General features: G+C 53.9%; 1 protein-coding gene across 5 annotated transcripts in view; it reads right to left on the bottom strand.

Annotated features, from left to right (window-relative positions):
- GTF2IRD1 (GTF2I repeat domain containing 1) overlaps positions 1-15343 on the bottom strand; it is a 103412-nt gene that overhangs the window by 38866 nt on the left and 49203 nt on the right. For all 5 annotated transcript variants that reach the window (XM_019754983.3, XM_019754984.3, XM_074328437.2 and 2 more), the window contains 8 exons: positions 13871-13896; positions 12830-12938; positions 11929-11966; positions 11345-11425; positions 10608-10697; positions 4944-4991; positions 3991-4056; positions 2777-2960 (listed from right to left, as the gene is read on the bottom strand). In XM_019754983.3, the coding sequence (XP_019610542.2) occupies positions 2777-2960; positions 3991-4056; positions 4944-4991; positions 10608-10697; positions 11345-11425; positions 11929-11966; positions 12830-12938; positions 13871-13896 (642 nt within the window). The remainder of the gene's footprint in view (positions 1-2776; positions 2961-3990; positions 4057-4943; positions 4992-10607; positions 10698-11344; positions 11426-11928; positions 11967-12829; positions 12939-13870; positions 13897-15343) is intronic.

The raw sequence follows: 15343 nt of genomic DNA, 5'->3' as shown, positions 1-15343 counted from the left end.
TAAAATAAGATTAATGAGAAGCAGCTATTTTTCACTTAATATTCCCAACAGTGTATTTTCTAATTTTTAAAGTAAGAAATAACAAAATAAATATACTCAAGCGTTCAATCTCTCTCTGCTAATCATTTCTTAAAATCACCCCAACTAGTCTTGAGTTCCATCACCTCACCTTGCACTCGACAAAGTTAATTACTCTCTCCCACTTGAATCGCTTTCTTCACTTGGCTTTCAGGAAACTGGAATTAGTTAAATTCACTTTTTAAAATTGATATATTTTTAAAGAAATGAATTCTTCATACAGGCAACCACATGGATGAGTCTCAAAAGCTAAGTGCAAGAACCCAAACACCAAAGGCTGTACACCGTGTCATTCCGTTTGGATGACATTCTGGAAAAGGCAACATGATGGGGGAACTGACCAGTGGCTGCCAGAGGTGAGGGCTGCCAACAAAGGGGGCACACGGTAGTTTCTGGAAACTGCTTTGTATCTTGATTGTGGTGGTGGTTTATACGACTGTATGAGTTTGCCCAAGTTCAAAGAGCTGTACATTTACAAAGGGCGAATTTTACTAAATGTAAATTAAACTTCAATAAACCTGACATTAAACAAACAAACTCCATCTTGACAGAGTTCTTACAGTGTGCCAGGTTCTTTGCTAAGCCTTGAACTCTACTGCTACCCTGTAAAGTGGTTAAATGGGGTGCACTGGCACCCCACTTAACACCCCAAGCAACCTGCCCAAGGTCACAGGGAGTCAACCACCGAGGAGACTGCCAGGCCCGAGGCCCAGGAGACTGCCAGTCTGCCACAGAGCCACCCGGCTCCCATGCCTCCTTTCTAAATATAAAACAGCATTAAAAAATACTCCGGAGCACAGGGGAGAGGCCTTCTCTGTGGGAGACAACAAGAAAGGTCAGTTCACGAGGGTTTGCTGTTGATTTGGCTCCTCCCTTCGAGCCACCCAAGTGCTCCTGGGTCTGGGTTTACAGGGGTGGTCGTAGCAAGCAGCCCTCATGTGCTCCATCCTGCCTGGATGCTGGCAGAACCCAAAGTTCTGTTCACACCCGACTCTCCCTGAGCATCACATCTATGCATCCTGTTATCCACCTGCCATCCCTCCCTGGAAGGTCCAAAGCATTCCAAACCTAACACATGTCAGACCCAACTCTTGACTGTGGTCTCCACCCACACTGTCTCCATCTCAGAAAACGGTATCCTCAGCAGCCTGGTTACTCAGCCCCAACTCTGAGTCATTCAGGTCTTGCCTCCTCTCACAGCTCACATCCAATATATCAACGAATTCTACCAGCCCCATCTTCAAAATACGCCTGAATCTGACAACTTTCACCACTCCCACCCTACCTTTACCCGGTCCAAGCTGCTGCCCTGTCCCCTGAGCAAGAGTAAAGCCTCCTCACTGGTCCCTGCTTCTGCCCCTGCTCATATCCCCCCAGGTCCTCCCTCCTCTGCCTTGCAGCTGGAGAAACTAAAATTAAATGACCAGATCATGTCGTACCTTCCTCAAAAGCTTCCAGTGAGTTCTCATTAAGTTTGAAATAAAATCCAAACTCTTTGAGCCAGCCCACGAGCCTGTGTAATCGGCCCTTGCTATCTCTTGGGCTTTACCCCTTTCCCCTGCTCACTCTGCTCCGGCCATGCCATGCTTGTTAGTCTTCAGACACAAAAGCACGTCTCTGTCTCACCTTTGCACCTGCTGTTCCCTCTGACTGAACACCCTTCCACAAGGTACTGGCATGGCTTGCTTTACTGGATCTGTTCCAATGTCACTTCCTTAGACAGGTTCCTCTTGCCCCTCTCTGCCCCCTTACTTTGCATTATAGCACTTATCTCTACCTGACATTATATTGTGATTTTATTCTGTGAGATTGGCCAACTCAAGGGCAGGACTCAATGCCATTTGCTGCTGTATCACAGCCTGGCACAGGGTTGGCTCTCAAGATGTATTTGTTGAAGGAAGGAACCAGGTATCCACTATTTGCATCTCCGGGAGCACCACCTTCCTTAGTGCAAACCAGGCCCCATGGGAGAGCGCGGGGAGAGCCCCCTGGGCTCCATCACAAACCTGCCACTCTGTGTGTGAAGAACACCGTGAGTTTTCCCACTTGGGGGGCCATCTGCTCCCCTAGGGGCAACACATCCTTAAGACTCTCCTCTTTCTTGCCACTTTCAACCAAACCAAACCTAAACTTACAAAACATGACAGTAACACACAGAAGCAACAAACACAAAACAGGTCCCCCAAGGTCCTCCCTCTCCTTTTAAAAATTAATAGCCGCCTCCACCTTCTCCGGAGGGACTTCATATCTGAGCTGGGCATACAGTTCCGTTGGGCCCTCACTGACAAAACTGAGATGCCCAAGGAAACCAGAAGGATCTGGAAATGCCATTGCCATCCTGGGATCACGGGGCCTTTCCCCCAGGAGTGTCCTGATGTCCCCCTGGCCCAGGACACCAACACACCTGCCCAGAGGGTACTCAGAATGGTCTAGGAGAGCAAGCCAGTGGGCACATTCCCATTCCACAGGTCGGCAAACTGAGTACTGAGAGGATGTCAGTCTGGTTGCTTCAGATTTGGCAGGCCTGGGCTGGGCCTGGACAACCTCGTGTGCACCCAACTGTGCCCAAACCCTAAGACCCCACTGTTTTAAAAACAAAACAAAAGCCTGCCCTACTCTGAAGAGGAAGATGGTAATGTGACTCTGTTCCTGAGTGCTGGGCAAGCCTGGAGGGCCTGGGGAGCTGGCCAGGCCTTACCTCTTGATGACAAACTGGATGCTGTTGCTGGCCTCCAGGATCTTCCGGAGCTTGGCGATCCCGAAGCAGTTGGGCCTGCGGAGGGAGATGCCTTCAGGCAGACCCACCACAAACAGCTCCTCTGGGTACATCAGGAACTTGGAGTAGGGCACCTTGACGGGCTCCGAGATGCCAATGGCCTTGGCTGCAGAGACACGGCTACTGTAGGGCCACCCACAGCTATGGGGCCACCAGCCTCAATTCCCCCTCCCATGTCTGTGCCGGGGACCAGAGATGCCAGAGCCCTTTGAGAGGCAGTGAGCCTTCCCAACCTTCCTGAGAGGTGAGTACTGATACCCAGTCTCCAGGTAAGAAACCTGGAGCTCAGAGGGGATGTGACTCATGTCAGGTGCCAGAGCCCCGGAACTGGGGGGTGTGAACCCCAAACTCATGCTCATTCTGTGCCTTCACCCAGGCACTGCAGGAAAAACCACTGATGGCTGGTAAGACCTGGCATTGGCTCTCCCCAAGTCCGTGTGACCACATGTTGCAAGAAATGCCCTCCAGCAGGTCCCCCAGTACCATAAACAACCCCAAAAATCTGTGTGGCCCAACACCATGCCTTGGGAAGAAGACATATCTGAGGCCCAGGCCAGATGCTGCCACTCACTACTAGTTGTGAGGCCTCAGACAAGCCATGTCACTTCACCAGGCCTCATTTCCTCATCTGTAAAATGGGTATTAGGACACAGGGATTTTGTGAGATGGGATGAGAGAACTTGTGTGAAGTACTTAGCCAGTGCCTGGCAAACTATAGGCACTTAATAAGGAATAGCTTTCTCCCCTGCCTCCCCATTTTCTCTCCTTGTCTCTCTCGAAGGAAAGCTCTTGCTATGTATGAGTCCTCCTGAGGACCCTGAATGAGGGTGTCCACAAGGACAGAGAGACAGTTCTGACAGAGGAGAAAATGGCCTCTCCAGCGTGAGGCTGAGGCAGATGTGAGTGTGATGACTGAGGCCAGCATGCGGTGTTTCAGAGGGTGGGGTTTTTTGCCAGTGCCTGTCTTCCTGGGTGCCCCCATCCCTTCCCAATGGATTCCAGTCCCTCCCTCCCCTTCCCCTTGTTGCTGTAGAGGGAGTAGCTGGGATGGGGGGCTGGGCCCCAAGTCCCTCTGAACACAGAGCAGCTGGAAGGCTGGCTAGGATGCCCCTGGCCCCGTCCAGCTCCATGCTCACCATAGCGCGTGTTAAAGAGCAGCTCCACCTGCTTCCGCAGGGGCCGGATCACGTCACCATGGCTATCTGAAAGGCAAAAGCAGCCTGCTAAACCTTCCCAGTGGCAGTGGCACCCTGCTTCTCAGCTCATGGCCCAGCTCTGCTGGCACCAAGAATGACCCTGTGGTGGGACCTTGGAATGGGGAAGGCCTGGATGGTGGGGGCAAGTAACCCATTCCCTCAGAAATGGCATCCCCACACAGGTTTGCAATTCCTGAGCTCAAATACCTGCTTGTGAAATCCAGTCTAGTGCATCACCAGGCCTGAATGGAGATCTAGAAGGTTTTGTGTACTAAGAATGACCATGGGCCTTTCTAGGTAAGTGTCACTCTGGACCAGCTCAGTGATTTAACTAGTAAATACTAGGCCTGCAAATTGAGTATGCCACCACCAGGTGGCAGTGGACTTTTGTTAACACTTCCCGGTTCTCTGGCCCTGGCAGTCTGGATTTGGGGAAGTGACACTTCTCTCCTTTGACACTCACTCATTCCATTCCACGGATACTCCAGAGATGAAACAGACCCATCCTCACCTTGATCTCCCTTCCTAGCCTACTCCCACTCTCAGCAGAAAGGGAATGAGCGGGGCTGATGGAAACAAAGCCAACTTTTTGTTTTCAGGCCTAAATTCTATTTGCTCAGGAAGACTAGGTTCAGACCTCCCTCAGCCTTAAAACTTTTGTGGAAAGAAGCAGGGTGTGTATAAAAACAAAAAAAGAAAGGCTTGCAATTTCCCTTACCACAAAGAGCTGCTATACCTCTGACCAGGTACCTCCTAGTCCTAGAAGACAGGTCTGCAAACCTCCCATCTCAGGTAGCCCACGGGACTTCCACACCCAAATGGGGTGTTGGAGAGACACAAAGGGGAGACGAAAGGGAGAAGAGGTGAAATGTGGGAGCTGGTCAGCGCCTCACCCTCCACGGGCCTGTCCTCGGGCCGCAGATCCTCACTGGGGCCTTTGTCTGAAAGAGAACAGAGGGAGCTGGAAAGCCATGCCCATCACCTCCTGTACCCTGTGCCACCAGTCAGGCCAGACAGGTGGGGAACGGCAGGCTGGTGGGCTCTGACTCTGGAGCACAGCATGGTGACCCCCAGCTGGGAGCAGGGACCCCGATTCAGTACAGGCACCCCCCCGCCTCTATGTGAAGAGGGCAGGTTCAGAGACCAGGCACCCCATCAGATCTGGCATGTAACCCCCGGGGGGCCCACCCTGAGCCTGCCAGTCCCTACTACTACATGCTACGTCGTTCCAGGCACTATGGGAAAAAGAAAGCCCTGTCCTCCTGGTGTGACGCAGACATAACACAACGCCAGATGGTGGTGATGCCATGAAGCAAAACAGAGGCAAGAAAGGGAACAGAGGGAGAGGCAGGGGGGAGGCGTGGAGCTACAGGAGGTCAGGTGGTTGGGGTGGGGCCGAGGAGGGGGCGCTGATCCCAGCACTGGCTGGCAGCAATGCATCCAACCTTATCCCCAGGTAGCAAGGCCAGAGTGCAGCCAACAGGGAGGTGACTGCTGCGGCTGTACTTGGGGGGCTGAGGAGGGGAGGCTCTCTGCAGGAGGCCAACACCGGGCCGGACCCCAGTGTCCAGGAAAAGCAGTGAAGTGGGAAGGACACATGCAGGGAGGAAGGAGCACATGTGGGGAGCGGGAGGGGGAGGAGAGGGGCAGGGGGCAAACCTGGAGATGACTGGCTTTGGCTGGAGGGTGACATGCAAGTGCAGACAGTGGGAGTGGGGTGAATGGGGTGTGGCCCCTTTAGCACCAAAGGTAAAAAAGGCATTGAGGGATTTTCCACACTTGTAACCACCAGATGGGAGCTGTGACTTAGGAAGCTTGCTGGCGCCTTCACACGCAGCGCTAACCCTTAAACAGCCCCTTGCAGCCCAGATGTGCAGGTGAACTGGGGAGTGGCGGGTCCCAGGTCTGCTTTCCCGCCAGCTTGAGAGCACTCAGTGCTGAGGGATGCAGGGCACTGTCCCCTGTCACTGTCCCCTGTCCCAGACGGGATCCTGAGCTGAAGGAAAGGGGCTAATCCTGGGAGAGCCGACAGTGGTCAATGCCTGCTCACCGACGGAGGGAAGGTGAGCACTAGGGATCACCAAGAAGCCTGAGACATGGGCCTCAGCTCAGAAGGAGCTGGAAGGTTTCAACTACGGGTATGCTCAGCCGCTGACTTGCAAAGGTTGAGGGCCAGCCTAAACTTAAGGGTTTAGGCCTAACCTTTCCTCAGGGAAATGGACACACTGGGCGCAGAGACAGGGTCCACCTGACTGTCTAAAGAACTAGCTGCAGAACAACCAGCAAGCTGCGAGCCTGTGGTTAACGCCCTGGAAACAGCTCAGCCAATAATGGGGGGCGATTTGGCAGATTTCTAACCCAGCTTCCTCTTCACCCAGCGGCGTAAACTCAGGCGTGTGGTTAGGGGGCTCCCATGGGCCCTCTGCTCAGCTGCCTGCAGAGCTCACAGACCTGGTAAACTGATAACACTGCTGTATTGCCTCAGCCCCACTTCACCCTGTATCGGTGTTCCCGGATCTCTTCCCAAATGAACGAATGCACTTGTCCCAGGGTCAGCTTCTGCAGGGGGGATCCCACTAATAACACTAGAGAGCAGGGCAGGCAGGAAGAAATGAGTCTGGTGGGGACAGAGAGGCAAGCAGGGCCACAAGGGAGGGTTTCCCTGGGCAGGGGCCTGTGACAAGGAGTCAGGTACTGTGTCAGGCCCGAGGTGAAGGAAGCTGCCCAGGTTTCACACCTGGAACACCTATTAAGTTCAGCAGGTGGTCTGTGAGGGGCAGGAGAGCGGAGACCTGGCCCAGGAATCTGTCCCCGCTGTGGGCTGTCCATGTGTGCAGTGCCCCCCCCCACCTCCCCAGGCGGTAGCAACAATCTAGAGAGCCAGGCAGCTGACCTGACCCAGCCATCCATAGGAGCCCAAGTCGCGAGGGGTTTTTGCCAGCTTTGTTGGGTCCCTCAAATAGAAGAAAGCGGGCTGGGTCCACTCTTGTGGAGCCTATCAAGGCAGCGGGAGACAACCTGGGTGTTTGGGGGGCCCAAATTTAAACAAAGGGAGCTTGTGTGATTCTCCACCCAGACGTGGAGGGCTGAGCTATTTCCTCTGAACACACCCATTCACGAGCTCACCACGCCCCGTTTTAACGGTGAGAAACTGCAAACAACCTTAATAAAGGATCAAGGACATGCTGACACAGCGAATACCACGCCGCACAGGGACGTCCAAGGCACTGGGGGAGGAAACGAGGCACAAGATACACACAGTAACAGCAGGAGTTAGCGTGTGCGTAGAAAACACGGAGGGTGGACACTAAGCTAGTGGGTGCCGGAGGAGGGGGCAGTGGGCACTTTTCCTCTATGTATTACAGAGCTCTGTAGCATTTATTGTACACTGTGCATGTGTAAACAGAAAAAAATACAGCGCATGCACACAATCTCTAACCCATGGTGGTCCTGAAAACCTCAGCATCTTCATAACTCATCAGCTTTGAGTGGGGCGCCTTGAAAGGAGCCCTGGAGGGGAGTTGGCACCCTGGATTCCAGCCCCAGGCAGCACATGCATCGCTGTGTCTTCTGCAGTCGCCCTTGCTGCCTATTTTAGTGACTGCCATCAGGAGGATAGCACTAATGGTGCCCCCGTAGTTGGAAGGGCTCTTTCCAGTTTTTCATTGTCATCAGTAACACTGCCACGAACACCTCTCTGTGCAGAAAACATTGTCTGTATTTCACATGTTCTCCTCGGATGGGATTCCTGGAACGACCGGGGGCGCTCATTTTCATGGCTCTTCAAGCTTACAAATTTCTTTAAAGAGCAATTCGTGCATTTGCATTCTTAACCAAACTGTGTAAGTACCTATTTCCCAATATGCTCAACAAAAGTTCTGTCCAATTAAAAGGTGCAAAAGGGACATGCCCTGCGCAAGCCCTCATTTCTCTGTGGCTGCATGTGTTTGCTTACTGACTGTCTCTCTTTTTTTGGTGCAAGCATCCATTAAGGTGCTGGACACTGGGTCGCAGCACTCTCACCTGCAGCTTGTTGCCCCGGCGGCAGGGACTGTGGTCAGCCGGCAGCCTGGGGCAATGCCCTGCGAGGACGGCCTCTTTAGCAGCCCCATGTAGGGGTATCAAGGCCAGGGCATCCCGCCTCAATTTGGAACAACTCTGCGGGGCTGTTCTGGCTCCAGAGCTCCCCAGGGGGTAGGCAGAGCTGTGGCTGGGGCTGCATCATGGCTTGACCTCTCCTCTGCCCCCTTGTGCTTCCTTCCCCTTCTTTACATAGGTGTTGATCCCAGGGGCAGCCCCTCAGAAACGCCCCGCATGAAACTCCCTTTCAGAGTCTGTTCCTGGGCAACACAACCCACGAAACATTTTCTTGGGCTGTGAATTCTCCTAGTGCATCGCAGCCCAGTTTCTGGGCTGTCAAGGCCACGGACAACATCCTTCTCGGTGGACAGCCTGTTCCTTCCCGCGGCATCTGCAAATGGCATAATCCTGCTGCCTGACGTCCCTGTAGCCAACTAACGGATAAATATTTGAGGAAGAACCAAGCCCTCCAGGATAGAACGGAAAACATCCCGCAGGTGGAGGATAGGGTTCCCTTGCAACCCTGCATCCCCCGCTGGCCCAAGGCCAGGCTGAGATCCTGAAGGCCCACGAGCGGACTCATTCCTCATGAATAACCCACGCTTCTGATGAATCAGCTGTCCAGGTAACAATCTGTTCCAGAATTGTGCCTGGGGCTGACACCTGGTCTACCTGTCTGCAATTCGGGCAAACCCTCATCTTGAAGTCTGTGTTCCTGCTGTCAGCTCATCTTCTGTCCACTATGACTTCTCACGTGCTCTGGACGGCGGATCTTAGGCGTTGGCTGCCCGGGATTTGACGGCTCAGAAGCTCGAGATCTATACTCATCCACAGCAGCTCTACAGACCCTCGTATCTCCTTAAGGACTGGGACTCCCTGTCCTCCTCACTCTTTCCCATTTCCAGACCCTTCTCCCTGACAGAGAAAATGGAAGCGAACAAGGGGCAGAAATGTTCTGCCTCTATTCTAGCATCAATTCATATGGCACCACCCACCTTGGCCAGCAGGAAACCTTATTTATTTTTCTAGACATTTGTTTATTTTTGGTAGAGGAAAAATTAAAAAGTGCAGAAGAGCATACAGAACATTATAATAAACACCCGTGTACCCACCAGCCGGAATGAATATATGTTAGCATTTGGTCATATTCACACCTGAGTTTTTAATAAAACATTAAGCAATACTGCTTTTATGTTTCCAAATTTAGATAAATACTATATTGTCCATATCTGTCTGCACTTGCTTTTCACACAGAACATTACATTTTTGAGCTTTCTTTGCACTATTCATTTAAATGCTATCTACTATGCTTTTGTGTAGTATCCTTAAATAACAGCGGCCCCTCCTCTCCCCTCCCAACCAAGCCCACATTGGACATCACACACAGGAAAAGCAACAAATACCATCCTTTTTCTTAAATGTTCTCTGGCCTGGCCCTGCATCCCTATTACAGAGCTTTTTAAACTCTAGTCACCTGAGTACTGGTATCTTTTCTGCCATATCCACGAACCTTCTGTACTAGAATTTACATACTATTTATCTTTATAATGATTCACTTTTGAAAACCAAATCATATAGAACCCCACTCCTCCCTGCTGCTATTTACTGGCCCAACAACTCCCCTTGCCTAGATTATTGCAATAGCGTGTTTCTGTCTTTGTCCCCATTCCTCTGCAGTCTGTTCTCAAGCTGACAGAGTAAATACTGTGTTAAAATGTTCAGTGTTAGCTCCAACCCCCCAGGGGTTCCTGTGTCCTCACAATCAAGTCCCCACTCCTTCCTTTGATGTACTTGCCCTGCGCAACCCACCCGATCACTTCCCTGCCCTCACCTTCGCACCTCACTCTGCTCCAGCCACCTGGGCCTCCTTGCAGACATGCTGGGCACGGTCCACCTCAAAGCCTTTGCACTTGCTGTTCCCTCTGCCTACAAAGCTCTTTCCTGACATCTGCATGGCTCCTTGAGGTCTTTGCTCCCACATCACTTTCTCAGTGAGGTCCACTGACCACCAAGTCCTGTAGTAACAGCTCATTCCTGCACCCAACACTTCCCCTCCTGGCTTTGTGTTCCCCACAGCACGTACCACCATCTGACTTTCTGTTTTACTTATTGATTTGCTTACCATGTCTGTCTCCCAACATTGGGCTGTCAGCCATGAGGGCAGGGACTTTCATCTGTCTGGTTCACTGCTCTGTCCCCAGCACCTCTTACTAAATCTGGTGCATAGTAGGTGCTCAATAAATAGTTGTTGAATAAATAAAGAAATTAATCCAAATGGGAGCTCCTAGGAAAGACTAGTACCCAGGCTTAATATAAATCAAGGCCAGCTTCAAGTTTTCAGAAAAGAACCGAGCCTGGCTGGAGGAGTCAGGCACGTACTGGGTTTCCTCTAAGAGAAGTCAATATGAAGAAAAGCTTAGGGGCTACTCCTCTGCCTGTTATACCCCAGGAAGGTGGGTCTCCAGCCCATTTCTTACCAGTGAGCATCTCCATTCCATAACCAGAATCTTCCGAGGGCAGATGCCCAGGCATCGAGTCTGTCATTTCCTCAGAGGTTGGAGAAGGGTCTGAAGACAAAACTCCAAATGACAAGAGAATCTTCTGCCTGCCCCACCTTGTCATAGCCTCCCAGGGACCCCAGTCTATCATCCCACAGAGCAGGACCTTTACGGAAACCATACCCTAAAACTCTGGGAGGGCAGCCGTAAGGACCAGAGTCCAGGCCGGGGCCTGGAATCCTGGCGACTCCCTGTGGTTACCCCACACTGAACCCTGGGGGGCTAAGTACACCTTCCTGTCTACAGACGTGGAAACTGAGGCTCAGGGGTTTCAAGTCTGGAGTCAAACTCAGAGCCTTTTACTCCAGTGACTTTTCTTCTCTCCCCTCCTGCCTCCCAAATCCCAGGGAAGCCAGGCCAGAGAGGTGAAGGCTGGGGGGCACCTTTAGGAAGGGTGGCGCTGAGACCTGCCTGACTCCTGGCACACAGGGCTTTGTGACTCCCCCACTGCTCTCAGGATCAAACTAGAAAAGCAATGGTCTGGAGACCCCTTCTTGGCCAGGACACGGCCTCGGAGACAGGACAGCCCAGTCTAGCTAGAAGGTGACGCAGTGGTGCTACAGAAGGGGACCCATGAGCCCTGCTGTAAGAGTTGTTTGATTCCTGTAGGTTCAGATGGAGCAGCAAGGTCAGCCCTTCAGACGTTTGTCCCTTACCTGGGACGGTGACCTGAATGATATCCAGATCCTCTGGCTCAATTTTTATGGGTCTCAGCACACCTAGCTCCCCGGAGGTTCCTGAGAGGAGGAAACAAGGGATCCAGTCAGGTGTGGACATGAGCTTGGCCAGGAAGGGCAAGTCATTTCAGAATAGTCCTCTGTGTGTGACTTGTTAGTAGCACCCAGGAAAAGTCATATCAGCCCCCATGCTCTTGCCCAGACCAAGAACAGAGGGTCAGGCAGGACCTCAGGCCAGTCCTAATGTCTCCAATTTACAGCCCTGGCAACTGGGGCCCACTGAGGGGAAGCCACTTGTCACAGACACAGTAGGAGGCAGTGATGCCAGAATCCAGGTCTCCCAACCACCCGCATCCCATCTGCCCCACACAGGCCCCGGCCACCCAGGACCTCCCAGCATGCTCTGAGGCCTCGGGGGTGGGTGATGGGACAGGAACAGGCAGAGGAAACTCATTAGTACTCCAGGCTCATGGTCTGAGCTCGGCTCCTCCTCAAGGCTGCCGGGGGGGCTGACAGATGCTCTCCCGCCCCAGCACACACTGCGGGGTCCTACTCCTCCTCACCTGGCCCACAGTCTTCGGAGATCCCGCTCTTGTCTGACCTGTGGGAAGGAAGCCGAGAAACCATATGGCGACATGCCATTTCGTTTCCCCTCCAGGCAGTCAAGGGCCCATGGTGGCTGCCAATTCAGAACGCACCCCTGACCGTGCTCACTGCCACCCTCACCAACGGCCCTCCCCACAGTGAGGTTCCCAGGGCCTTGTCTCCTGGGACAACAGTCTCCTGTTGCCCCAGCCACTGGCCTGCTCGCCATCCTGGAGTGAACCAGCTGAGCTCCTCAGGCCTGGTTCTGGCCAGGTTGGGAGCCCACAAAGTAGCACAGTGGGGGTTTGATCAGTGTTTATTGGGAGGACTGAGAGCTGCAGGGACCATCAGCCAGGAGGGGAGATGGGAGCCTGGGAAGGAGGCTGGGAGTGAAGCTGGGCAGAATCCCTGGGACAGACGATTCAGTTAATTCATGGAGCCTGTGGGGGAGGCCTGAGCTGGACGCAAGGATTTGGGGTAAATGGTCTACCCCTGGCCCCCAGGAGCCCGGAGCCTGGGTGGGGGGCACTGGAGAATGGTGACTGGGCCATGAATTGAATGCAGGGCTTTGTGGACAGGTAGGGCAGGTGTTTGGGGGCCAGGGAAGGCTTCTGAGACCTGGTGACATGTGGCCTGTTCCCAAGGGGGGACAAGAGTTGTCCAGGTGGAGGAAAGCCGGCAGTCTCTGTTCTCTTTCACTTCAGATTCTCCCTGGCACAGAGTGCGGTGAGGGTACACAGTGTGTGTATGGGCTGACCCCATGCCTGTGCAGGGCGTCAGGGGGTAGAGAGACCGTTGGCCAGCCCCTCCCCACAGGCGACACCACCACAGCCCAGAGTGACGGGGGGAGTGTGGGACAAAAGCTGGGTGGGGCCTTACCGAGCAGTCCCAGCCAGGTCAAGGACGGCGGCACGGGAAAACTCTGCAGAGGTGTCCTCTGGTGGGCTGGCTGGCTCCAGTTTTGTGGGGTCTTTGGTAAACTTGTTCCCTGGGTGGAGAGTCAAGAAGGGAAGGGGAAGGGGAGTCAGGGCAAAAGCTCTCCAGCCTCCTCCTGCCTGAGGTCTATGTGAAGCTCTTGGGGGCACCCCTGGGTATGGTCTGGCATCTGCCCCTCCTTTTTGTGGGCTCCATGTCCAGCCAAGTCCCCTGGGAGAAGGAATAAATGCCCCAGTGCCAGGGGAGGGCAGGGATCTGTGAGGACTGCGCAGCAGGATGGAGCTGCCAGGAATGAAGGGTCCTGAGCTCACACAGGATGCTGGGGCTCAGGGAGCCCTCGAGAAAGTTGCTGAGTCTCCTCCAAGGCTGTACTGTGGGACCATTCTCTCATTTAATTACCCCAGGAACCCAGAGGAAGGGACTCTATCACCCCCACTTCCCAGATGTGAAAACTAAGGCCCATAAGACCCTGTCTACGGTCACAAAGCTGGTGGGAGTTCGGGCAGGAACGAGGGCCAGGGTACACTGCACCCTAAGCTTCATGCTGCCTTTGTTGCACCAGGCAGAGCTGGCTTCTTCCTCCTGAGAGGCGTGCTGCCTACAGGATACGGCCTGGACGCTGGGGCCACATGCCTGGATTTGCAGCCAGTTCCCACTGCCCACTAGCCAGGCTTCAGGGAAAAGAAAAAACTTCACAGGACTGTCAAAAACTAAATTAAGTTAAAATTACATATTCTAACAGCTTAGAAGAGTGCCTGGCACATGTTGGTATTCAATAAACGTTAACTTTATTATTCCCTGCCTAGGCCTCTCAAGTCGAGGGGCTGTCTGCTCCTGGGAGCTGGGGCCTTGTTTCTGCCCCAGGATGCAGAAGCCACACCCAGGCTCCCTCACCGCCCTAGGGTCCGGTGTAAGGGCAGCTCAAACACTCTTAGGGGCATCAGATTGGAGCTTCAGAATAGACTAGATGGTACCCACACATACCTGTGAAAATTCGCTCATCGAACATCCTGGGGAGAGAGGAGAGATGGGCGTGAGAGTGGTGCAGGCCCGATGGCTCCCCCAGGCTCAGGGAGCTGGCCTCTAGGTCCCCTCAGTGACAGTCACTCGAGTCCCACATGCATGGCTATACCTGCAGACCTGGGCCCCAGGCTAGCCATGCATGTAGGCAGGAGAGGGCAGGGTCCAGAATAGCCAGATACCCCAAACCATTGCTCCTCAGCCAGGGAAAGCATGGGCCAGTCCCTGGGTGGTCCTGCAGGGTCCAACCTGCGGGTAACGAGGCCCCAGGGGCCTCCTCTAGCCCCAAGCTCTCCTTGGCCACAGTTGGCTAATGACTCACATCCTTTCCCACCAGGGCCCCGCAAGCTTTTACCTAACACCGCCTGTGTCTCAGGGACTGGCACAAGGGAGGCCCGCCCCCAAGCAGCTCTCTGTTGACTGCACAAGCCAGGCCTGTGCAGATCACAGCCATGGAGGGTGACGTGGGACCCCTCACATGTGTCTCAGAAGCCAAGGCGACGCAAGCAGAAGATCGGGAAAGACTTTATGAGGAGGGGATGGCAAGCTCAGCTGGGATGGCTGAGAGGTTCTCCAGGTAAAGGCACAGGGAAGGGTGGGGGACTCCACAGAGCTGGCTGATGCTCAGGCACATGGTCTCTACCTGTGGCCAACAGGGAGCCCCTGAGGGACACGGCACCATCAGATCACTCCATTAGCACAGAGGATGAACTGGAGGGGGGATGGCTGGGAGCGCCGGGGCCATTCAGGGACCCCTGAATCATGCTGGTAAGACACATGCAAGCCTGGCCAGGAAAATGAGGATGGAGAAAAGGTGGGTGAGGGAGCTGGGTCACCTGCCCACCCGCCTCCAGGGCTGGCGTTCTCTTTGTTCTGCCCCAGCCCCAACTAGGTGGCATCTGGCAGGCTGGGGAGCCTCGGGCAGCTGGTCTGGGACTGCAGCACAGCCCGCGTGCCAGGAACAGCTGAACAAGGGGGCTGGGCCTTGGTCACTGAACCCAGGCTACAGAGGCGACATGGGGCAAATGAAGGGGTGTCCGAGTACAAATACAAGGGGGCAATGCCTAAGGCAGGCCCAGTGGAAAATTCAGAGGCAAAAAAGTCAGTGACAGGAGGCGAGGCCTGGGTCATCAGGGCAGTGAGGCCGCACCCAGTGACCAGAGGCTGCCAGCTTCACCTGTGGTTTTGTTATTTAGGGTTGTAGTTATTTATCCGGGCGCACAGGTGGATAGGGGGCTTGCATAGCTCCCTGGGTGGAGCTGGGAAGCAGATGATAAGGAGAGAGTCTGACGGTGGCTCCAAGACTGTGACGGACAGGCTCATGAGCTGCCCAGCCTGAACGCCCGCTTGATGGGTGCTGACCAAGGGCTGCTGCCAATCTTCCACAGCGCACTCCATAGTCCTAGGAACCCTCCAGACACTTCCCCTCTTAAGTTG

The sequence above is a fragment of the Rhinolophus sinicus genome, chromosome 3 (assembly GCF_057876585.1).
Source record: "Rhinolophus sinicus isolate RSI-liver-muscle chromosome 3, RSI-T2T, whole genome shotgun sequence".
NCBI lineage: Eukaryota > Metazoa > Chordata > Mammalia > Chiroptera > Rhinolophidae > Rhinolophus > Rhinolophus sinicus.
Note: the sequence above shows the minus strand (reverse complement) of the source record. Positions and strands in the feature narration are given on the sequence as shown.